The sequence below is a fragment of the Stegodyphus dumicola genome, chromosome 8, assembly GCF_044657685.1.
Source record: "Stegodyphus dumicola isolate Sdum_Otavi_A_Nest chromosome 8, ASM4465768v1".
In the NCBI taxonomy this organism is placed as follows: domain Eukaryota; kingdom Metazoa; phylum Arthropoda; class Arachnida; order Araneae; family Eresidae; genus Stegodyphus; species Stegodyphus dumicola.
Genome location: NC_140775.1, coordinates 129,595,166 through 129,621,753, shown reverse-complemented (window position 1 = coordinate 129,621,753; position 26,588 = coordinate 129,595,166). Strand labels below are relative to the sequence as shown.

The 26,588-nt window shown below is 32.1% G+C and overlaps 2 protein-coding genes across 19 annotated transcripts in view; one reads left to right on the top strand and one right to left on the bottom strand.

Moving 5' to 3' along the window:
• Positions 1 to 8,789, bottom strand: part of LOC118204035 (serine/threonine-protein kinase tousled-like 1) — a 159,090-nt gene extending 150,301 nt beyond the window's left edge. For 2 of the 11 annotated variants that reach the window (XM_085822414.1, XM_085822417.1), the window contains exon 1: positions 8,243 to 8,788. Coding sequence is in view for 5 of the 11 variants with exons in the window: in XM_085822412.1 (XP_085678538.1) it covers positions 7,044 to 7,054 (11 nt within the window). In the remaining 6 variants the exon portion in view is untranslated. Of the gene's footprint in view, positions 1 to 7,043; positions 7,102 to 7,855; positions 8,045 to 8,242 lie in introns of those variants that run through there. The other 9 variants (XM_085822409.1, XM_085822411.1, XM_085822412.1 and 6 more) reach the window with 8 other exon arrangements.
• Positions 8,790 to 9,154: 365 nt separating this feature from the next.
• The window catches only part of LOC118183214 (late secretory pathway protein AVL9 homolog), a 172,651-nt gene continuing 155,217 nt past the window's right edge, over positions 9,155 to 26,588 (top strand). For 7 of the 8 annotated variants that reach the window (XR_015042726.1, XR_015042727.1, XM_085822404.1 and 4 more), the window contains exons 1-2: positions 9,155 to 9,292; positions 19,365 to 19,475. Coding sequence is in view for 5 of the 8 variants with exons in the window: in XM_085822404.1 (XP_085678530.1) it covers positions 19,386 to 19,475 (90 nt within the window). In the remaining 3 variants the exon portion in view is untranslated. The remainder of the gene's footprint in view (positions 9,293 to 19,364; positions 19,476 to 26,588) is intronic. The other variant, XM_085822408.1, reaches the window with a different exon arrangement.

The following is a 26,588-nucleotide window of genomic DNA, read 5'->3' as shown; positions in this document are numbered from 1 at the left end:
GCAATAAGCAACCTACGCTCAGCTAAAAATACTAGGTTTAGAGCAGTAATAAATCAGTTAAACTTTATTTCAAGATGTTCATTCCAAATAAATCCCGAGAAAGGACGAGAAAATGTTGTAAAAGGGCTAAAAAGAAAGGTAGCAAGCCTTTGAATAGCCTGAACTCACTCATGGTAATTACATCTAAAAGAAGTGCATATTTTTGAGATCATCATCTCTTTAAAACACTCATCTCCATCAAATATAAGCACATTTGGAATTACGGACAGCCATCTTAGAGAGTATTCATTATATTATTTTTTGCTGTACATACATATTGAAATTCTTTATTTCTTTAAAATACCAGATGTTAGCACAGCTTTGCCTGCCACATTTCTAAACCCTGTTTTGTTGAAAAATTTATACGAATAATGGATGTATACTGAGCGCTGTACTTTTCTTTTATGTTAAAACCATATTTTTTTGGAATAGAAATTATCTTCCACATCACCACCAACAGCAATACTATTAATAAAAAAAAAAAATAAGGCTTTTGCTTAAATAAATTTTTTACTTCAACCACCTTTGAATAAGAACAGCATTTCTGAAAGCACAAAACATTAGTACTCAATGTGACTTATGTTATGGCAATTACCTACTGGAAGAATAAAATCATATGGAATAGAGTGCAATAATCCTGTAGAGAGCTCACAGTACATTTAATATTCTTGGATTAATTTTTTTTTCATTTTAATACAAGTAATTCTTTGTCAAGTTAGGTAAGTTTAACAGAAAAAGAGAACTAAAAATATCTATTGTTTATATATCTCATGCATTATAAATTTGCTGAATTTCAATTATTTTTTAGAAATTGCCCTGGGAGGAAGGGGTGGCTTGTCAAAAAGTCATAACAGTAATGTACAGCTTGTTAGCTGATATAAAAGAAAGCACTGGATGATGTGAGAAATATGGCACTTTGTCCAACAACAGAGAATGCTAAACTTCACATTCCATGAAGCTGTACTTCTCAAGACTGAACGTCAAGCGAAGTATTAGAATGAAAATCAAAAACAGCCTTGATGAGAGCTGCATCTCCTTTATAAGAGCTGTTTGCCCTATTTGTTGTTGAGTCATACACACAAGGCAATCAAATTTGGTGAAGAAATGGGATCACTACACAATTATTGATCGATATCTTCAATAAATACACATAGCATAAAAACAGGCAGCACTGGGTGGAGTCGAACAGATGACAGTCTATTTGACAAACATAAAAATAATGCTCACCCAATCCTTCCAGAGCAATGGATCTTTGGAAGAATATGCCATGTAAATACACAAACCTTTCTGCTGACTGTTCCAGATAGAACAGCAGCAAGATTGGTGGTAGAAATCCAAAAGCACTACAAAGAAGGAACTATTTTTTTATAGCTAGAAGAAATAAGCAGTCACAAATGTGTGAAGCTGATGACAAGTGAATCACAAATATAATTTTCTGGGGCCAGAAAGTGGACTCCACACAGATTTTGATCAAATCTGGGATTCATCCTGATAGATAACTAAAAATTATCCAGAAAAAAGAAACTTCCAATAGAAAACTAAAGAAACAGAATGAAAGGAACTGCAAGACACCACCTTACAACTTATCTCGCTGAATTTATTTTGCAGATGACTCAGCAAGCAAAAAATCATTTCAAAGATATTCTGAATGCCAAAGCTGAACAACATTAAGTATGTATTTCTGTAATATGTACATAAAGTGTTCATTTGGAATATACAGGATCAAAGAAACAATTGAATTTTGAAAACATTTGGTAATTTCGACATTTTTCATAAATAAGAAAGAAGTTTGGGATAAAACTTTCTGGCAACAACTTGTTTTTTGAAATCAGAAATATCATCTGCTACTTTTAACTTTATTCTTCTTCCAAAAGTCACATGTAAATAAGTTGTTGTGAATTGAAGGATATGCTCTTATGCTTTCCAAAGGGAAATATTTCTTATTCCATAATTTGAAAATGATATAAAATGCATGATATTAAAATTTTGAAGCGCAAAACAAGCAACATTATTAATTTGACAAAAGAAAACCATCAATCATTATTTCTACATGGAAAGAAGACTCCATATGAAAACTTGGAAAAGGTATGTACTGTTTCTAATGTTAGATCGCTGGTGAGAAGAGAAAATCTGCTGATATAGAAATTAATTGCAAAGTCTTTAAATACATCAGTAGCAACAATAAATAAAATAACAAACCAAAATTTACAACTTAAAAAATCTAAGAAACATGATGTTAACCAGCTTGTGCTAAGGCATATGGCTTAACAGAACATTTTGTAGAACCCTGTATAAAAACTATTTAGTAGGAAATCAATGGAAATACAGTGTGATCCTCGATGAAGCATGGGTTTACCTAAATGACTGGAATAATAATAAAAAAAGGTCTATTTATTATCAAAAACGAAGAGAAAAAACGTACAAACCTGGTTCCACCAATGCAAAGACAGTTCCTTTAATTTCTACTTTCGTATTTGCGAACTTGTTTCATAGAATAAATAGTACTGATACCATATAAAAAGTATTTTTTTTTATATCTTTTGTAATTAATAATAGAGGAAGAGGTTTGTGATTGTCTCAGTATTCTTTTACAATGGGAAATTAAAAATATGCAGAGTGAGAAAAAATTTTAAATTAATGTATTATCACAAAAAAAATTTTACGTCTGAAATTTAGAGAAAAAAATTTTGTTTCTTTATGGCAGTGACTTTCAAAGAGATTTCATCAAGAGAAAGCAACAAGTCACTTTGAAATGTACCACCACATTCATATATATATATATATATAAAGAACAGAAGACTGATACAGGTATTGCATATCATCCTTGTGAAACCATTATCTGTTATGTGCACTTTTCGGAGATTTCGACATTTTGATTATTATAACTAGTTAACTAACTAAATTTTCATATAAATGACTACTAGGTGACTATAAACATTATATGGTGAACTGTGGTCACTAAAAAAATATGCTACGTGCAACAGTTAAAATATTGTTAAATAAAAACTGCTGTGTGACAAATTTGCACACAGCGAATGTTGGTTTGATAACAAGGAGATATACCTTTTCAATGTATTCCTGCAAAGTTCCCAGACATTTCACCAATGGATTATTGTGCCTTTGCTCTCTTGAAAACAGCTCTTTCTACGTGCAAACCCATCAGGATTGATGGACTCTGGAAAGCAGCAGAAGAGCAACGGAAAATTAACACCTCTGGAAATTTTACGAAAAGCCTTTCTACCACGGAAACCAAAACATATGGATTATAAAAACTTTTTATAATCCAGAAAGAAGGCTATCAGATTGAACATTTAAAAAATACTCTTTTAGACATTAAATGGCTCCAAAATCATTCTAAAAAATTTTAAACACTCTCTGTATGTAAGTCGTATAATATTCAGTTTCGAAGGAAATCTGTAATGAATAAGTACCAGAACTGATAATTTCAAATTACGGATTGCCCACTACTTTCTTATTAATGAACTTGTTTTACAGAATAAATAAGAAGAGGCATAATAAGCAACCAAACAACATATGATGAAATTATTGATACCATAATGAATGTAAATAATAAAATAAATAACCATAATGATGAAATGTAAATTTTCTTCTATCTTTTGCAATTTTGCTGCAGTTTTAAAGATGATCATACACAATAATTTAAGCACACAAACTGCAATCACTTGATGTAGACAAACATAAATAATAGAAAATCTGATATTGTGTAAGATATATTTTCGTATTGTAAATTAAATTAAATAAAAATAACACTGAAACTGATAATGATGAAATTATTGATGCCGTTTAATTATATACCAAACTGCAAAAAAAGAATATTCTGTTAAAGAAAATGATATTTTCTGATTATCCATACCCCTGCTAAAAAGTTATGAAAAACCATTCATGAAGCAAAGCAGCTGTTGACAGTTATGTGGAGCCTCAGGTTACTAAAATATATTTGTGGCAACTCAGTGGGCATGTAGCACATATCTATTTTGATGGGTGTGCAATGAAGAAGTTGTACTAAGCCAGATTTGTACAATTCTCTGATGTTCTTTTAATTAAAAACAGATCTCTGTATATGATGGGGGAAAAAAGCATATGCTTTTTTAACTTTACGGATTGATTGCTCTTGACCTGCAGTTCTTAGCATGATTCCATTTTGAAAATGGCTGTTGCGTTTTGCTTACTGATTTGGTGAAAAATGAGTTTCTGAATTCTCTTAAAGACAGCAATGAGTTTGCAACTTTTTTATTGGGAAAGGGGATAATGCAGATAATTAGAAAGTGCCAACAAATCTAATTCAGTAGCATGCTTATTATCTAAACTCCAATTATGTGGATTACAGACTGTTACAGATAGAGTAGAATGATCCAGATCAAAATATAGCTGGATATTCAGAAAAACATACAGATAAATGGGTTATCCTTTTTCTTATGCAAAATAGAGAATTATTTATTTTTTTAATTTCAACTTTTTATTTTAATACAGATTATACAGTCCAAAAGAAAAAAAGAGAATGAACTCTAAGACAGCTACTTCTAGCTACAGCTAGGATTTTTAGCTTTTCTGCAAGTGGTTAACTTAGAGAAGTGATAATTCAGAAGTCAAACAACAACAATTTTGTAAATTAACGCTGATTTTTGTTGTTTGACTTCTGAATTAGTATTTATTCGGCGTGTTATTGTGTCTTAATTAGAGAAGTGATGTTCAATGTAATGTTCTTTTAAGAAACACTTTAACAGCTGGTTGCCATAAGAGGCTTCATAATAGGTAACTGATACTTTTTATAAACATTTAATCACTAATGTAATTAATAAAAGATATATTGTACATAACACAGTTATAGAATCATTGTTTGCCTTTTCCAAAGCAATGCATTTGCAAGATTTCATTTCACTCTTAAAAGAGCAAAATCATTATTTTCTAAATTTTCGGCATAAGTTTATGTCTCACTTTAGTTATACATTTATGTACACTAAAATCTAGTGATTCTATGATGAACTCTTTCTCGCAGATTCATCTACAATTCCAGATGATTTTAATCCTTTACAGAAGTGGTTATTTTAGGGAATGTTCAACATTTTCTCAGAAGTAATATTCACTTTAAAAAGCGGCTTTTATGAGAATGTTCACTATACTTTAAAACCCATTTAATTCACTATACTTTAAAGATATTTATAAAGCCTTTTTCATTGTCCGCTCCCTGCTATCATTCACAATGATAATTTTTTTCATCATTCAGGTGTAGGCCCATTATCTTGGATTGCGATTCAGTTCTAGTCTCCATATTTCTTTGATGACCTATAAGATAAATGCTGAATGCAAGCACCTAGAGTAATACCTTTAAAAAATTAGCACTACAGAGAGAAAAAAGGGGGAAAAAATTAGGAAAGAAAAAATATACCATTAAAAACAACCCCTACAACGTTTAATATCTAAAGATTCTGAAGAAAACATTCAATGATTTGAAGATGAATAATTCACATTTGGTTGAATAATTAAATAGAAATATTACTATACAGCAAAATGTGAAAACACTACTTAAATACAGTCAAAGAAAAGAATGCTTATTATGCTCTGTACCACACTGAAAACAATTTTATACTTTAAAGGCCACAATAATACATGGTAATGAAATTTCTATAAAACTTCACTAGAAAGGGACCAGAAGCATCCATCAACGAGGCAGAATGAAAAACATATGAATTTAATATACAGTTTATGGGCCAACAGATAACATTCATACTGGATGATAAAGCAATAAATATTGCTTATGAATACTGGAAAATCTCCTTTGAATGTAATAGACACCTTTAAGTATGAAAGAAAATTCTTCACCTATTCTATAAACTGGTACATATAACTAGAATTTTGTCTGTGTACCATTCCCCTCCAATTAGAAGTTGTTTTTTTGAATGAAATCTTAGAATTCTGTTAAAGTCAATTTGTCCAAAATCCCTAACAAACATGAAGAGATTAACTGAAACTAACTGCAAAGTCATGGAAAGATTTAAATAAACCTTTTTATTTTAATAGAGCTTAGAATATAAATGCACATTTTTATGCTAACAGTATAATAACAGCTTAAGGTGATACAATTAAAGGAACAGTCTAATGCAATTTAAAACACAGACTAGAAGTCAAAGATTACAGAATTTAAATCTTACTCTAATATGGCTCAGTAATTCTAACTAGAGTCAAAATCCTGTTATTGGCAGATAATAATATTAAAGTTGAAAGATACAACTATCAAAACTGGCAGGAACTAAAACATAGCGCATATATTCAAACCAGAAACACCCTCTGTCCTAAAACTCTGAAAACATCAGTTTCATTTATATTCTGGTAATGAAATGCAAAGGAGAACTTATAATAAAGGCTAAAATTAGAAATAACTGGTTAATTTATATAATAACCTTACAAGTATAAAAAAATTAATATTTGATCTGTTTCCATTAAAAAGGACGCTGACCATGAAAGATTTCAAATCCAGATTTATTCAGATTCTTAGCAATCAGTTTAAAATTCAGAAACAATTATATCAGATAGTTTTTATTATTTAATGTTATTGACATTTAACCATGAATTTCCTTTTATATTACAGCATTAAAAACTTACACGCAGGGAAAAAATAATATTTATTAATTCTAGACTTAAAATATTTTTCACATATATAACAGATATTATTTGATTAAAATAAAGATATATTTTTGACTTTAAATATTGTTAAAAATGATTAATTTAATTTATAACCAGACACTAAAAATAATTAATAAAATATGTGATTAAACTATTTATTAAAAAGTGAACTAGTATATTATATTAATTAAATAAAAAAGCTTATATATTTCAGGAATTTTGTGTGTGTGTGTGTGTGTGTATATCTATATATGTTTAAAACAGAGAAAAATAACTAGATTGTGTCATGCAAAAATAAGTAATAAATGTAAATGAACTTTATTTACATATATAACGAAACCATAAAGATACACATGACTCACTTAAAAGTCATTGAAGATACAGCAGAATGAATACTGCTTGTGGTGCAAGTAATTGTGACTGTAAAAATTCACAATACTGTATCATATATAACATAGTAATTTGCTGGAAATAACTCAAAAGATATTCATTAGCACATAAATCAACTTACTCTAACTAAATTCAGATTTTATTTTACATAAAAAATATACTTAAAATAAATACTTTTTCATATTTGTTATTAAAAAACAAAAAAATGAGATTAGGACATGCATACATTTATTTTAATAAAGATATATAACTTTACAACATTTAAAAATAGCATTAAATGCTTTAAAACAATATATTCTGAAAACCTTAAACATAAACTGAAAAACATGTTTCATTTTTAAAAATCTTTCCAAAAATACCGATTATAAAAGAATACACTGATCAAATATTTTATCTTGAGTTAATATTTTACATCTCATCATAGCTTACATTATGAATAAAAAAATTCTTTTTTTGCATATTTACTTTCAATGATTATAATAATTTTGTTTAAAATTTCATACATTATACGACATTTATGAATTTTTATATTTAATAGCTTTTCTTAAACGAAAATAAAACACTTAAAAATTTGTTTATTATTATGCATAAAAAATATGCGTATTTTCTCTGCTTCGATATTTAACATGGATGTAACATGGAACATATAAATCGTGATTTCGATAAAAATTGACTCCGATCACGGATGTAGCACCATTTACGTAATTATATTTACATACTAGAATTCCTCTACAGCTAGTAAAAAAAAAAAAAAGCTATAAATCACTAATACTAAATTACCAACTTTTAAATCTTTACCGTCTTCATTAAACTTTCATTTCGGATGATTAATATTGAAGTCATGTTAATCATAAACTGTCCATTAAAATTTTTGTATATTTATATTTCTGAGATAAATTTTAAATTCCTATCCTCGATCACATTGTTTAGTTAACAGAGCATATTCCTGTCTTCTAATTAATGAAATCGCACTCCGTTGATCCTTATCAATCTCCTTCACGAATATGCTTAACTAAAACAGAAAATTTAAACTGCATGCATGATACGATATAAAAAAAAAAAAAAAAAAGTCTTCTTTCTAGTCTCACAAATAACATTTCACATTCAATGGAAATCATAATATAATATAAATAGTTACGCCTCAATATCAAGCCATTTACATGTCGCTTACCCTCAACGGTGGTACGATTCAGTTTCTTCTCTCCATCTTTATCGCTTTACGAGAAAAACAATGCACAGAAGTTGCTCCCACTGTACTGAATACGCTATCTAGTACCCTATTATCATAGACAATCAAAATGGCGATTTAATTAGGAAAAATACTCCTTTCCTAACTCGGAAAAGTAAGTGAAAGGTCGCCGAAAAAGTGATAATGAAACCCCTTCTCACCATCTTTCCAAGCTCATTCACAAAACCAAAATTTACTGTGGATCACCAATCACAGATGAAGACCACTAGTGAGCTTAACACCTTAAGCCCTAACTCCTTCCCCTAACAGATTCATTCCTTATTTAAAAGTTGTGTAGCATTTTTCAAAACTATGAAGTCATTTTGAAAAACTGTATGTAGTCGTTAAACAAAAGGAAAGATTATACTTTTATGAAGGTGTACTGATAATTCCGTAAATGTTTAAAAGTTTTATTTCTCGCTTTAAATTTTATTTGCTCCATACTTCACTGTGTCTGCCAAACGGTTAAACATCCATCCATCCAACTTCATTTTACATCTCTGACGTCATCACGATAAACTTGTCGTTGAGTTGGGATGCTTACATCCTGTTGGAAATAAATCTAAATATACTATTTTTTACTAATTCTTTTAAAAGTTTCGTTACATTTAAATATTAATATTTTAGACATATAATGGTTATTTGTATCCTTATAACGTCATAAACTAGAAATGGGAACTATTTAAATAAGATAAGAATGTTCTATTTCAGGAAAATTACTCAACTAAAAACTAATATAATATTTATTTGAAAATAAACGTAAATATATTTATGCTGCTTTATTTTTTATTCTAATTTATCTAAAACATATATTTTGCAAAACAATCTACGTAAATAAATAAATAAATAAAGTCCCTCCAACTTACATTTTCCTTGACTTTAACTTCTACTAGTATAGATGGCTGCCTTCTATTCTTGTCAAAAGATCGAAAATTTGTATTGAATAATTTTGTATATTAACCGTTCTTTAGTAATTTACCAAAATGCTATAAGGTAGGACTTTTATTTTTATCGCGGTATGCTGAGTTGTCTTTCGATTACTTGAAGTTAAGGTTATATATAATTTCTGCTTTTTTTTTTGTTTTTTTTTTTTGTTTGTGAATACTATCAGAAGCTATTCCAAAGATTTGTTTTAAGTTTATAATCTTTTCCCGCGAAATGTAGAAACTACTTTGACGTTTACCGAAAGGCTCGTGGTAAATACCAAAGGGGCATTACTAGTGTAGCGATTTGGGTATGATTGCAACATTAATTAACCGAGAAAGCTATGAGTCATTGTCGGTCGAGGTATACGTAAAAAGATATATTCGAATTAGGTTTTTTAAAATATTCTATCTGTTGCATGCATTTAAGCATGAATATTTATTATACTAGATAATTGTATGAAGCCTATGAACTAACACATTTATTAAATTTCAAACTCATTATTTAAATATTCCCATTTATATATTTCAACTTTCAAGTGCGTTTTAATGTAACTATATAGTATATGCAGAGTATAGTTCCGCCCCTTCTATCTTTCTGTGTTTATTTAGTGTTTATTATTGTGAAGATGTGATATAAAGAATGCATGGTGAATAAAAATTAAACTGATGTGATTTTATTTAATCTTTTATAAAAAATTTGGGTACTATTCGGTTTTGAGGGCCTTAAAAAATCGCCAAACTATTGTTGATGTCAATGCTGGCAAAAATAATTGCGGCAAGAAAGGAAGTATAATAGTAAATAACTATTTAAGATTGATGTTTTAATTTAGAAAGGTTAATTTCATATAATACGTTTTTTTTTATTATAATTTATATGAAAATAAGAGTAAATAACTATTTCAGATCATTATTATAATTTATATAAAAATTGCTAAACATAACTGAATGGATGCCTACATTGCTATTTCGCTACCGACTTGTCGCTAAAGCATAATTTCATCTCTGTTGTTCAAACGTAATTTTCTATAATGAATGATGCCTTTTCTTTGAAAATATTCTTGGTGAAGTGCAGAATCGTTCACTTATTTGTTTACTGCTTTTTACACGGGTAGAAACAACTGTCAATTTTCTTTTACTTTTTAAGTGAAAATAGGTCAATGTGTACATAGATAAAGTCAAGGGTGTGCGCAGTGCCATTTTTGTGCAAATCTGGGATTTTTTTTTGAAGTGAAAATAGGTTGATGTGTATATGGATACCGAGTATGTGCAATTCTTAAAAACGTGTCAAGCAGTGGGTGATTTTGCACTTTACCCAAAATTCTATTGCCAAGTTTTTGTCATGGGCAATTCCCAAATTATTAAATAAATAGGATATCAAAAAAGGGTTTAAAAATTAAACTAGTGTTTCAATGGCATCTTAAGAAATATAGAACTATATTATATGTATAAACCATTGCGGATATAAACTTACACAATCTGAAATCAGCACGTACGCTAGATTTGGCGCGCTGTAAAATGGGCGCGTTTGCTAGATTTGGCGCTTTTGCTCATACATTTTCGCTCCAATTTTTTTTACGGCTCTTAAAACCCACTAGTACCAAAACTTGAAATAAAAGCATTAAAAATTTTGGATAAATAGTTTTGTTCTGTTAAATTGCAAAATTTTTAGCTCAAACTTCTGTTGTGCATAATATGCAAATTCATATTAAAAGTCCTATTTAAATACTGCTCATAGTGCCATATACCACATATACCACTGTTGACCACATGGAATTGGGTAGAGTAGACTTTAAGGTACCCCTTGTATTATGGCGAAATTGTTGTTTGATTTATCGCCAAGTTGTTTCATTTATGGGAGCCTTAGTAGTTGAATGCTATGGAAACCCTATTGTGACATAATCGGGTGCACGATTCTGGGAAATTTTGAATCATGGGATGTTTTGTAAGCATTTTTGTGGTGTGTGTTGGTTTGATTCTTTAGACGGTAGAATGGCCGAATGTAGTAAGATTAATTTGAAGTTACTGTATGATTTGGAGCGAAAGGGGAAAAGAGCTTTAATTGACTGGTGTGTAAATGAAGATTTACTTAGTAGCCATTATAAGTGTCCTGTATGTAGGAAGGATATGCGTTTAGTCGAACGTAAAAACCGTTTAGATGGATTTGAATGGGTTTGTAGGAAGAAAGGTTCAGATGGTCACTATGCGAAGCGTTCGATCAGAAATAGTACCTGGTTTGAAAAAAGTCATTTGAGTATGATTGATATTTTGATTTTTACGTGGCTCTGGGTGTACGAAGTGAACTCGAGAATCATGGTAAGTGAATATTTGCATTTGGTAGTGCTTAAATGTATAACATGTTTTTCCTTTTTTATGTTATTTTATTGTTTGGTTTAAAATGTATTTTATTGAGATTATGCATTTTTTGTTTGCCTGTATTGCTTCGCAAGCCAAAATAACAAGTCGAAAAATCGCACAAAATTTGTATCCATGTACCGCCAAAAATCGCCAAGTTTTGCCAAGGGGTACCCTAAACTATAGTTTTACCCATGAAATTTTATTTAAAATGTAATAATCCATAATGGAGCATTGAATCTGCCTTCAGCCTCCGTGGGTGAAGGTTGCTCTTTCTTGCGCTCTTCGATAGATGGAGAACACCCATGATCCTTTGCCATTGGGCATAGCTATCTTGCAGGATAAAACCTCGAGGTTGATCTTTACATTATGGTAACTTGGCGAAAATTTGGCGACCAACTCTCCTACAGCAACCCTCTATTTTTTTTTTCCCACCGCCATTTTGTCTTCACAAAGTAAAGACATGTTTCTTTTCTTTTTATTTACGGAACACTTCTTTCAACAATCTACTAGCCGAATTACACTTATGCTAGAAATTTTATCTAACAAAACTGCTTAATCATGACAAATATTCACTGCAAAATTGGGAAAAAGTGCACAATACCATACTCCTTACACGTTTTTCAAAATAACACATACACATAAACCATGTACACGCCGACTTAATTTTACTTAAAAAAAAATCCCAGAATTACACAATGGCATTGCGCACACTCTTCACTATATCCATGTACACTGCTTTTTTCTCATAAATTGCACAAAAATGGCATTGCGCACACTCTTCACTATATCCATGTACGCTGCTTTTTTCTCATAAATTAGAAAAATTTCACAAAAATACATGACAATTTTCTGAATCTTTAAACCCGTTAAAAAGAACACATATGAAATTACCTGATCGCAAAAAAGTTTATACCCTTTCCAAATATGAACATTTCCACATATAAAATAAATAAAATATCCAAAAACTTTTACCTCTAAATCATCTATTATATTATACACGTCACCAACGAATTCATACCGCAAGCATTACAAATACTTAGTGTCAAATATTTAAATTATTTCCATGCACGTTTACTTCAACTTAAACGTATACCAAATTCCTACAAACATAAAATTCACAAAATAACTATCATTTAATTAAAATATCACTAAACCATGTACACGTCGACTTATTTTTACTTAAAAAAACATCCCAGAATTGCACAAAAATGGCATTGCGCACACTCTTCACTATATCCATGTACACTGCTTTTTTCTCATAAATTAGAAAAATTTCACGAAAATGCATAACAATTTTCTGAATCTTTAAACCCGGTAAAAAGAACATATATGAAATTACCTGATCGCGAAAAAGTACATACCCTTTCCAAATATGAACATTTCCCCGTATAAAATAAATAAAATATCCAAAAACTTTTATCTCTACATTATCTATTATATTACAAACGTCACTAACTTATTCATACCTTTACTTCATTACAAATGGTTACAAATACTTAGTGTCAAATATTTAAATTATTTCCATGCACGTTTACGCAAATTACTATACTTCCACCTTACATTTAGAACAATGCATAAAAATAATATCCTCAAATAATTAAAAATACTAACTTACCTATTCTTCTTCAGAATCTTGATTACGTGTCCGATAAACTTTTCTTATTTCTGTTTCAGGATCTTTAAAATCATACTTATAGTTCACACCAAGGTACCAGGTAAAATAAATAACTTAATAAAACATCTTTTCTTCTATCTTGCACAACCTTAAAGAAACACTTATTACTACCCCTTTCAATCCCACTAAATACCCATTTCGAATTCACTTTAGTTAGGGCCAAAAATTAACGATCCAAAAATTAACGAACACTGTTTCACACAACACAGAATAAAGCCAAATACAAAATTTCCAGATTTTTTCCCGATTTCCCCCCTTTTCCGATTAAAGAACCGTAATACGTCCATTAATATCACATGACATATCCCATGATCTCTCATTTCCCTCACGCAAAATAATGCATAATCAGAACTGAGTACTGCTCACATTATTACCAAAGTCCCAGGTAGTAACCTTTATCGCCTCCAAAATGTCGCCAAACTACCAGTTACCATATTGTAAAGATCAGCCAACCTCGACTTTAGATTGGAGTCAACCTGTTGATACTGCCGATATGAATATGGACAATTCTTCAATGGAGAACAGAAACATGGATATATCTGACCTTAAAAGGGCCATTGCGGATACTATGATTGAAATCAAACAGATTGAACCATGGATAGAACAAAATAAACAGGCCAAGATACAGATGGATGCTAAACACTGCGTTACGGACCTGGATCGACATATTCCTATATTCCAACAGAATTTCCGCAAATTTCAGAAAAATTTGGAGCACCAGAAGGGTAAGTTGACCTTTTATTTAAAACAGTGTGCTAGGAACCCCGTAGATAACCCTGCTAAAAATCTAGATACTAACTTAAACCCAAATTCTAAGCGCAAGCAACATGATATTTCTGATAGCTCAGATGACAATTCCAAAATTGAAGGTAGCTTCGTAAAGCCTGTAAAATGCGCCAAGCAGAATAAAAAAACTAACCCTCCCCCCTTAGATATTCCCACCAAAAATAAATTTAGTCATCTGGACTCCTCCAATATTAGCTTTCAAGACGCTCAGATGGCAGAAAACACCTCAAACCAACCATCCACCTCAGTTCAAAATTCTGATAGACCCTTCACTGAGACAACACAATCTAAATCTGTATCGCCAATTATGGTTAAGCCACCAGATAACTATAAATTCAACCCGTACCTAAAATACTTAGCAGCGCAAACTCAAGAAAAATTTTTCGGCAAAATCAGTGGAGAATTCCTCAAAATTTTACCCGATAGCCCTGTCGACCACAGAACACTTACATAATATTTTAAAGACAAACATGTTCAACATTACATCATAAATCCCAAACACCAATGCCCAATAAAAGCAGTGATCAGAGGACTCCCCATTGACATGGAAATTTTAGAAATCAATGATATCCTCACTAAAGAAGGCTTCACCATACACAAAATTGTACAGATGACACGTAATAGAACATGACAACTTATGCCTCTGTTCCAGATTCAAGTTTTACCCTCACCTAATGTAGACGAAATATTCAACATCACATATATGTCACTTTTTATTGTACAGATAGAAAAGTACATCAACAAAAATCTCATCCCCCAGTGTCATAATTGCCAGAAATGGCATAATTAATCAGATAACTGTTAACGCTCGCCATTGTGTTAAATGCGCCGGGGAGCACACTTCTGCTACGTGTCTACATAAAGGCCATATAGATAACCCAACTTGTGTAAACTGCTTCAAATCTCACCCCGTTTCTTATAGCGGGTGTGAAAAATTCCCAAAGCCAAAAAAGAACACTCCACAAGGCCCCAGAAAATCCTATGCAGACATTCTCACCCCAAAAAAAAAATCAACCAACACAGAAAACCTTACTCACAACATTCACAACCAATCAGAACAAGACTTCAAATTTTCAACCATGCACTCACATTCCCCCCTCACAATTGCATAACACTCATACCTCAGCATTACCCGATAAAAATTCAAGCAATATCACCTCCACTGGTTTCATGGAATTATTCAAAACAATCAAAGAACTAGAAAGTATTTTTGGCTTAAAAAATCTCTCCAAATTAATAGCACTCATCAATATCATCAATAAGAATTTAACCCAGCTCAAAAATGCAGATACATTAATGGAAAGAATGTATATCATATTCCTTATCTTTGAAGAATTAAATAGCACCCAAAATGGATAATTACACTACAAACTTAATGTTTTGCAACTAGACTAGGAAAATGTTAACCAAAGAACTTACTTATTACTGAATTGCATAGATGTAAATATTAAACTCAAAGCAGGCTAATTAATTTTCCCCCACCCCCATTCTTTAGACCATCCTTCAAAATTAGTACAGTCAAAAGTCGTTAATCCGGACTCGTCGGGACTTCGGCGATTCCGGATTATCGATTTTTTTGGATTATAGATCATCAGTTTAAATCTCGTAAGATGGCATGCAGAAATTACAAAATTAAAAATATGAAACCGTAATTTATTAAATAAAGAACAATTATGATCTAAAGGGTAACAAAATTTACAAAAAGAAAAAGCTTAATATTTATTTGTTTACTTTATTAAACATTTCCTTCAATGTAAGTTGCTTCGTTTCATGTGATAATACTTTCTCTTTAATTCTATTAAACAGACATAATTTCTTGTTTAGTTACAAAGTTCCCCTGTTCAAGTCTTATAATTGCTGTGTTGAGAATACCCACTAATTTGTCAATCGAAATGTTTTCGTTTTCAATAACCTCTGGGTCACTTTCTTCACTATCCGAGGAACTTGATTTAAATCATATCAAAGACTCGAGATGAAATACTACACTTAGTACAGAATTATAAACCAAATAAAATAAAAACATCTGCCCTGAAGATAAGGATAGTGCTGACAGATCAACTTCCAATCCACAGCATGAAATTGATAAACAGATTTCGGATTTCAAAACATACTTTCGCTTTGTAGATACAAATTACATATTAGTAAATATATATCCGAAATTCTATTTGACATAATCTTTCTAATCTATCATAATCTAATAATGATGTTTCTGCCCCCCCCCTCTGCGGCAGAGCAGCGTGAAATTGATAAACAGATTTCGGATTTCAAAACATACTTTCGCTTTGTAGTAAATATATATCGGAAATTCTATTTGACATAATCGAAAGTTCAAGCTTACTTTTATAAAATTGCTCTAACAGTCTGCAAAAAATAATAAGCCGGATCCAATTCAAAGATTAAGGAACAACGCAATCAGCAACATTAACTGAATTAGATAACTTTAGCTTAGCGTATAACTCCGTTACACATTAAAAGCGCATGCACACAAACATATTCGCAGCCGTAAGGGTCTTACGTGCTCTCGTAAACGCCTGTGTGCATGCGTGAACGCGACGCATGCGCAGAAAGTTTGCAGCTTTGAGGTCCGAATTATAGATCATTCCGGATTATGGGTGTCCGAATTAACGACTTTTGACTGTATGAAAAACTGGAAAAAGCCTTGCCCCTCCCCCCTAGCACACTATTGGTCGGTCAACTTGCCCAGTTATGCTTCTCCTCCAAGCCATCTACTGACCTGCTTCTCCTGACTTCCCTCTGACCGCAGACGATGCTCACTCACCTAGCTAGGTACTCTCCGCCACGATGTCTCAGCGCAACTCTCTGAAATTATTGTCGTAACGTTTGTGTCTCGCCTCCGATTCTCACAGCAATAGTATGGACTTTACTTTTACCTTCTACTCCCTTGCAAGATTTGTTATCATCTCTACCTAGTTGCACGATCTTCATGTAATTGCTCCAGAAATCTCATATTTTACGCCATCTAAATGCTATGTTCAAAATTCGAAAACTAGAACAATTTACTCTACTGGGATAGGTTCTGACCCAGAATGGAGCATTGCTACTGGAGAAATTGATATTGGTTTTACCAAGCATCAAGATAAAAATTAATATTTTTTTCCAACTAAATTCATTAACAACAATGCTGTGCCTAAAACCAAATGTGCACATTGCTGCCATATTTTTTAATGTTAATCAAGAAACTGTATGCAGTGGATAATAAAGCTCTTGCTTGTCTGGTGAGTGAATGTGGAAACCATTTAGAATTTGGTAAGAGTTTACAATTGGGTACCCCTTGTTTTTTGGCAATCCTTTTTAGACATCAAGATCGGTGCCAGGAAGGCACAACTTCAAGATGGCCACTACACAAAACCAAAATAAAAAGTCAAAGAATTGCACAAACTCTGTGTCTATGTACACATCGATCTGTTTTCACGTTAAAGAAAATCCCAGAATTGCACAAACTAGGCATTGCGCACTACCTTAAATTTGTCCATGTATACATGAATCTTAAAAAAATCAGGAAGTGAAAACAAAATTAAAACTACCATGGTAACAGAAATGAGGTTTCATCACCAAAATTAAAAAAAAAAAAAAAAATTGTCGCTAATCGAAGGGGCACCCAATTCTACACTAGAGCCTAGAAGGGTTCTAAATCCCATTGTTTACTTATAAGTTATGAAACTGTTCATTATCTGTAATTATCAGCAAAAAAATTTGCAGCTAGTTTCCCGCTTAGGTTTCACGTTATTTTTGTGTGGAAGTTAGCTGACTTTTTTTTTAGCCTTTAAAGCAAGCAAAGTTCTGGTTTAAGAATATTATAATATGGCAATATTTTACAAACACGTAGGTTTTTTTACATTGTTTTTAAGTATAAATATTTAATTTTTCATGAAATGCTGAATTTGCATGTTTTATAAATGTAATTTGAATATTGAAGTCATATAGGAAAGAAATTGTAACGTTATTAATTAATGTTGATTTATAGCTTTGAATTCTTTAATTATATCTTTTAACCTGGCTTATTTCTGGATATCTAACATTTTTGGTTCTTTTTGATTAGTAGTACACTTGTGTGCAAAATTGGAAGAATTTGCAGTAAAAGTATATTTAAGGGTACCCCTTGGTGAAAATTGGCGATTTTTGATAGCGAGGCATTCTAGGCATTGCACTCCCTTGACTTTATACATGTACACGTCGACCTATTTTCTCTTAAAAAAACTTCAGAGAATTGCACAAACTTGGCATTACGTACTCCCTTGACTTTGTCCATGTACACATCAAAATATTTTCACTTAAAAAGTCAAAGGAGCACTCTATTCTAGGTAAAAGTATATTTATGGAACATTCAACTACTTAGGTTACCATAAATGAAACAATTTGGCGGTAAATGAAACGACAAGTTCGTGATAATACAAGGGTTACCCTTCAGTATACTATACCGAATTTGCGCTATATGTTAAATTTCTGAAAATCAGACGGCCAGGTTTTAATGAAATTTGTTATGAGTATTATACTGAAAGAGAAGTTATAGTTTTATGTGTATGATATTTTTCAATTAAATAAACAGTTAGAAAGTAAATCAAAGTTCAAAAGTCCGGTTACCATTAAACCGCCACAGTATTTCTCCCAAGTATTTTAGGTATCATACTTAGCAAGGATAAAACATCTACACTTAGAAAGCATCAGAAAATTGCAGAAACTCTGCATTACGCTACAACTTGGCACTGTGCTTACTGCCATTGTCTCTTTGTACACAGTAATCTGTTTTTACTTAAAAGAGCATGAGGGAATTGCACACATGTGGCATTTCACATGCTGTTGTTATTGCATTTACACAGCAATCTGTCTTTATTTCATTAAACATCAGCAAATTGCACAGTTCCAATATCAGTACCTAAATTTTGATTCATACGGGTTGATTGCGTACGACGTACAGCTTCATGCGATTAAACTTTTGCATTTTCTACTGTTATTCAAACTCCATATTTCTGAACAAATGTGACACTTTCTTTTTCATCAGTTATTAAATTCCACAGTTATTTACGAAAAGAAAAAATACACTCAGTACAACAAACACTAATGATCATTGTTTGCCATATAAATACATTTTGCTGACGTCATGGGTTGCTTGAGTATTTTGAGAAAATTGCTAGTTGCCTTTTTAATACTTTTTAGTAGGTATGGATAATCAGAAAGATCCAAACTAGTATATATTATTCTTCATGTTTATAAGAGATGAGATACCAATGGCTTAAAATAAAATGTTTGATTTTATAATGTAGTCTTAAAATACGAAATAATTGTTCTGTTTTATGTATTTTAGCATTAGAACTGGACATCAGATATGTCTGTGTCACCAACAGTTGGTGGTTGCTGTGATACTCCAATTATTCATGTCTTTGTTATAGGATTTCATCACAAAAAGGGATGTGTTGTAAGTTTTGATTTATTTCACATTTTGTCATTTCAGAAAACTTTTTGTAATGTATGAAGGAAAGAAAATACCAGTATGAAACTGAAAATTGTGTAGAAATCAATTTTAGATTGATGTTGGTTTTATGAAAGTATACATTTAAAGAGACTTCCTTAAAATGCAAGTAATTAAAGCTGAAAGTAAAATCAGTGTCAATTTAGGCTTGATTTTTGCTTGCTTTAAATTTTTAACTTGTGAAAGTTATGGTGATTTCCTATATGTTTTTACCACCAATCCTCGAATTCCATATCACAGATTATGTTCTTACTGCATTAATATAAATATTAACAAGACATAGTGCACAATAAAAATTAAGCTTTATTTTGGAACTTCGCGCACACTGCCCGACAACCTGCCTGTTTCGCTCTGCTCGCTACTCGTATAAGAAACTTCTCCTCTAGGGTTGCTACACTTAACATAGGGCGCAAGGCGCGCTCCTTATCGCCATCACCACAGAGTTTTCCCCCAGTTCCTTTAATGGCTATTCAAAGGAACGACATAGGTTATGAAATTATCTCAGAGGATCCATACTGTCGGGTATTTTTTACATGATTACAAAATTAGAATATAAAATTAGAAAAGATCAAAATGCAATTCAATATATAACAAGGTATTGACACATATAATAAACATGAAATAACAAGAAATATGTTAAGATATGAATTTTAAAAAAATGTTTTAAATTGTTATGTAAGAAGCAAGTTTCTTAGGGAAGTGAACATGTCTTCCCGATCTGGTGACAGTTTGTGTCTTAGAGAGTTCGTTTGCAGATTTATTCTGAACTGTCTTTAAGTCTTTATTTGTTTTCAGTTCAGGCAAATTAGAGTCCGAAAGCAAATAGGCTGGTTTCACACGGTCTATAGACACAGTAGATTTCAGAACGTTAATATCAATTGTGAAAGTTTTGTTTGTTCTAGAAAGAACTTTCTGCGGACCTGTATATGGTTGGCACAGAGGTGGCTTTACTCGATCGACACGTAAGTATACATGCGTACACGACTTTAAGGTAGCACTTACATAACACTTTTCTTGACAATGTGCAGATGTTGCTATTGGATTGGATTGTTGCATTCTATGCCGAAGATTCGTGATAAATTGAGTGTCATATGGAGATATCTTAGATGACGTTATCATATCACTAGGCAGCTTGAGAGTTGTGCCGTACACCATGTAGCGTTGCGCGCCTCCAATTTGCACGCAACCAAGAGGTGACTGTTGAAACTGGATAAATGACAGAGTCTTGCTAAGGGTTTAAGTCCCTTTTTATTCAACGTAATAAATTATAAGTGCGTGCTCTTGACGCTCACAAACTACGCCAACTCGGCGGTAAAATAAAAATAATAACCTGAAAAGGAACTAATGACAAGACTAAATACGAGGCTCTCTAAAAGTAACTAACCTCACCGCGTTTTACAATACCGCTGCTAATTCAGCAAACTTGAAGATCACTTGAACGATTAACAATTCTTCCAGGCAAGCACACAGGCTGAAACGCGGGGTTCTTCAATTTCTGGCTAACTACCTCCATGCTCGTGAAGTAAGAACAGCACACCTCGAACTCGTTTCCTTTCTATTTAACTCAGAATACTTCCGCTGATAATTTGAATCCTTGCGCGTTCTACTAAAATTTACATACTCTGGCATTGGCAGTTCCAGGGAAAAGTAAGGCTTGACAGGAAAGATAGTTTAAACTTAAAATAAATGTTAGTTAAAATAAATATAAACCCTACAACCAGTTCAGCACAAGATGACTGTAGATCTTCCTTTACGGCTGTCCGAATACCAAGCATAACAACTGGTAGTGTTTCAGTCCAGTTATTGGTTTCGTGAGCCTTGAGAGAAGATTTTAAATGTCGATGAAATCGTTCAACGATGCCGTTAGACATTGGATGATAGGCTGTTGTTGTGATTCTGTTCGTACCCAAAATGCGCGTAAATTCTGCAAAAAGTGCGGATCTCATTTGAGAAACTTGGTCTGTTGTTATGATCGATGGGCAAACAAAACGAGATATCCAACAGTTGAAGATGGCTCTGCAAATGGTTTCCGTTTTCATATCCGGGATGGGAATGGCTTCAGGCCATCTGGAGAATCTATCTATGAGAGTTAAAAGGTACACATTGCCTTCTGATGGAGGTAACGGTCCGACGATATCCAGATGGATTTCTGAAAAATGTGCATCAGGAAGAGAGAATGTGCCCAGTGGTGCTTTAGTATGCCTAGTAATTTTCGATTTTGGGCAAGATTCACAGGATTTCACCCAATTTTTGATATGACGTTTCATATCGGGCCATACATAATGAGAACAAATAAGCTTCGTAGTAGCTGCAATTCCTAGATGTGACAGATTATGCAGATGATTAAATATGAGTCTGCGAAAAGAATTCGGAACAAATGGACGAGGAATGTCTGTTGACATGTCACAAAGAATATTACCATCAGAATACTGGCACAGTTTAAATTCCAGTTTCAAAGATGATGTGTTGTTTTTGAGAATGTCTTGTACCTCCGGATCATGCTGTTGAGCTTCCGAAAATTTTTTAAAATCCAAAAATGGAGATTTTGTTATGGAATCAATTTCGATTCTCGAAAGAGCGTCAGCAACGATGTTTATTGAACCTTGCACATGCCTAATATCAGTAGAGTACTGAGAAATAAAATCTAAATGGCGCAATTGTCGAGGTGAACATTTACGAGGGTTCTGTTTAAAAGCGTATATTAACGGTTTTTGATCCGTATAAATTATAAAATTTCTGCCCTCTAACATGTGTCGGAATTTCTTAATTGCAGAATAAATTGAAAATAATTCCCTATTGTACGCGGACCATTTCTGTTGACTTTTATTGAGTTTCATAGAGAAAAATGCTATAGGTTCCCATGTTTGTTGAGACAACTGCATAAGTGTGCCGCCTATTGCGACGTCTGAGGCATCTACCCAGATGCTTAGCTGGGCTCCGGGAATAGGGTGTCTCAAAAGGCGAGCTCCTTATCGCCATCACCATAAAGTAAAGTTATACTTGACAGAATTTCCTGTAGAAATCTTTCGTAACCTTAAATGACATAAAGCAGTTATGTCAATTACATAAAAGAAAAAAGTATTTTCCTTTCTTAGAAATTCAAGAAACTGAATAATACTGAATGAAGCATACTGAATAAGTGTATGCAATAATAATGTAACAGGTAGGTAACAAATAAATAAAAATAATATTGATCTAGATTGTCTTGAAATAATATTGTCCAGAAGTCTTGATGTGAGCTTAGTTTAACAGTTTAGTTCAAGCTGTGCAAGTGTCAAAGAAAAAAATTTCAAAACTACTTAGTAAGTACTAACTAAAAGTCTATTTAATCATGACTCGTGACACACAATTAAAAATAGATTACTTAAGAGTTGACAGCTTGTACGCAGTTAGCTAATTTTAGGTTACTCTCAGAAATTAAATTACAATATTCAATTACCAGATAGCTAACAGTTTACTATCGGCTAATAACACAGAAGGAAAAAAATAGCTATGAATACTTTACTGAATCAGGTGTTTATCATAACTAAGCACAACTAGTAGCAAGAAAATATCAAAATTGACTTTTTCCAGGCAGAGAGTAGCTTTTACGTTTTCAGACTATGTGTAACTGCATACCTGCCAACTTTTACGAATTTTTCGTAATTTTTACGAAAATGCATTTGTCTTTACGATTTTACGATCGTAAACCATTTTTTACGATTTTTTTCCTTTTTCAAGTGTTTTTAGTGATTTTTGTCGAAATTTTAGAATTTTTCGCCAATTCAGCGATTTTCGCCAATCGCATCGTGTTTTACCGCCAACTACCGATTACTTCGAATCCAGTAACCTGCGGTTTCTCCCAACTCGCCGCTTAACCAGCCAATCCAATGCGCTGAACTTGTTTCTCCCACTCTTTTCTTTGTGGGCGCCAGATTATTTTTTTAACGTGGATTGTCGCATTCTGTTTTTTGTTTGTTGTTGTTGTTTGCACGTGCTACGAATTTTCTTAATACGTCGTTGTTACGACATGAGTTTAAAAAAACCATATTCTCAATATTTTCGGCATTCCTACAAAGCTGAATTTCCAACAATTAAAAGAATCCTTCAAAAGAAATAACTATGCATTTTGCAACGTGTGCGTGTGTGACTTCATAATAAGTCACGGTGGAAGAAGCGACATTATGAAGCATCGTTAAGTCTAAAAAGCATTAATGTTAGCAAGTTAATGCTTCGGCTTCGACAACGTCAAAGAAAGTGGATGATTTATTTTCAAATTCGGGTTTTCATCCGCAGAGAACCTGTTGGCGCTTCGGGAAAGAACCCGTTGCATTTTTACTCGCTCGCGGTTCATCGACCATGAGCCGCGTAAGCGTGATATTTATTATTTTGTAAACGTGATTTTTAGTGCATGTAAATTCAAGTTAGCAGACAAAACAATATATTAAGCATATGGTAGTAAAAATTCACAGATAATATGCATGTAGATGTAAAACTAACTGGTTAAACGTGATATACGGAAATAAATTTGTATTAAATTCAAGTTAGCAGAGAAAAGAATATATTAAGCATAAGACAATATATAAGCATTTATAATGGAAATAAAAATTCATTTGAAAAATATAAATTAGTATTAATGTACTGAAATTACCCGGTTAAACGTGATAAACGAAAAAAAATTTGTCTTAAATTCCAGTTAACACGGAAAACAATATATATTCCTTACACCAGCAGTGGTTTGCTAATTCTGATGACCATGGTGATGCATCAAACTATTCTGTCATCTTAGATAATCAATCATATTTTTTATTTCAATTTAATCATCTATTTATGTCACACCTGCCATCCTCTGAAAGGTTATTGTTAGAAAAGCATTAACAAGATATTATCTTGTTAAAATTTTACGCCATAAAAATTGATTTATTTTCGTAATTTTAGATGACAATAACCAATAATAAAAATAAAAGCATTACTTAATTACTTAAAATGCATATGCATATTTTTGCGGCCTTCGAAAACAAATTACTTTAGGAGTTAAAAACCTCATAGTTCTGCATGCTTACAGCTGTTAATAATTAAGAACACAACGTAAACAGCCGTGTTACAAATTAGCATTTACCCCTCCCGCCGTATTTTCTTCCTTTCATCCGGAACCGAAAACCGGCATCTATTCTACGAAAATATTTCTAATAAATAAGAGAAGAATAATATAAATCTGCAAATGCGAACAACGACAGTGATAATTCAACAAAGTGAACGCAAGAGGAATGGTTGCAAACTTCGAACAAGCGAATAGGATAAATCCGCTGGGTTCCCAGGTTGAACTATTATCGCCAAAGTTGGCGATGTTTACATTTACCGGGTTCTCTGCGGAAGTGCTTCCTCAAATTCGGCTACGAATTCGGATGCCGATGTCATTTTGGCAGAGTTATTGTTTACACAGTTTGAAGACTTTGCCAGTTCCGGAGAAGATAGACTTAATGTCCTCGTTGGTACCTTAAAAAGAGCTGATGGAACACCAAAATATGATAAGACTAGCAAGAGTTTTATGTGCTATTCTTGTAATTCCACACAGTAATGCTGAGTGCGAGAGAGTCTTCAGTGTTGTGAAGAAAAACAAAACTATGTTTCGTTCTTCAATTTCACCAAAAACTCTAGAAAACATTTTAATTGCTAAATGTTATGAGGAAACTAATTGTTATGATAAGAAATTTTCCAAAAAATTTTTGGCTAAAGCCAAAAAATGCACTCTAAATTCATTGCAATAATTTTTTTCGTGTAACAGTAAGTTCTTGTTTTATGTTTCCTAATAAATTTTTTAGTTACTACTTAATTGAGATTTACTAATGTAAGTACAATTTTCTTTTTTCTATTTGTATAAATTGTTATTTTTTTAATATCAAAACATGATATTAATTCTTCGTGTTCTTCCGAATTTTGGAGAAATCTTCTGAATTTTTATCTTTAGAGGTTGGCAGGTATGTAACTGATTTAGACTTGTACACAATGGCAACAATTGGCAGAAACTAATAAAAATATTTAAGGTGCTATACTAATCGATATTTAGTAATGCATTTAAAATAATTTATTATTGTTTTAAATTTGCTTTTCACTTGCTTACAGCCATTAATAAGCCTTAAGATAATTAAAAAAAAAAAAGACATATTACTTCTAAATGTTTGAAATATGCGAAGACATTGATGATAAAGGAATAGTGGAAGTGATAAATATCATGATTACTGAAGAAGTAAAACAGTTGTTGCAACTGTTAAAACTTATCTTATAACTTTCTTATGTGAATCTACAAGGTGATTACTATTGTTGTTTGTGAAATTTGGTTCATGCTAATGGTTGAAATTGGTCATCTGAAAATTTATGGGTTAAAAGTACATTTAATTAACCTTTCAGCACGCACGCTTGGCAATTTTACATGAGCACGCGTGCGTCGTATTTTTGATGACATCCATTATTTTACCGTTTTTGGCATGAAAAATGACAGAAATTAGGGAATATTGATAATAAATTTGTAACGAAACAAAATATTAATCTTATTATTGCAAAATACAAATGATATCACGTTCAAATATAAGTAAATTATTTTTAAGTTCTTATGTTAGTGAGATGGAAATGCAATGATGTATTTCATTAAAGAAAACTGTAAATTCATTATTTAATAATTATATTTTAAAACTGAAGCTAATTTTAATATTCACCAAAGACAAGTACAGTACAAAGTCCGTAATACAGACGTCTATTATCCGGAATGATCTATAATCCGGACCTAAAAGCCACAAACTTACGCATGCGCGTTTGATGCGCGCGTCCGCTACACATGCGCGTAAAGACAGTAAAGTGTTTACACATGCACACTTCCGATAGAGAAGAAAGTGACAGAGAGGTTACTGAAAACGAAAGAATTTCGATTGACAAGTTAGTCGGTATTCCGGACACAGGAATTACAGGACTTGAAGAGTGGAACTTTGTAACTGAACAAGAAATTCAATCTGTTTATAGAATTAAAGAGAAAGTATTATCAGGTTCTGTGTTTCTCCTTAACTTGCTTGGGGAACATTGAGGAAC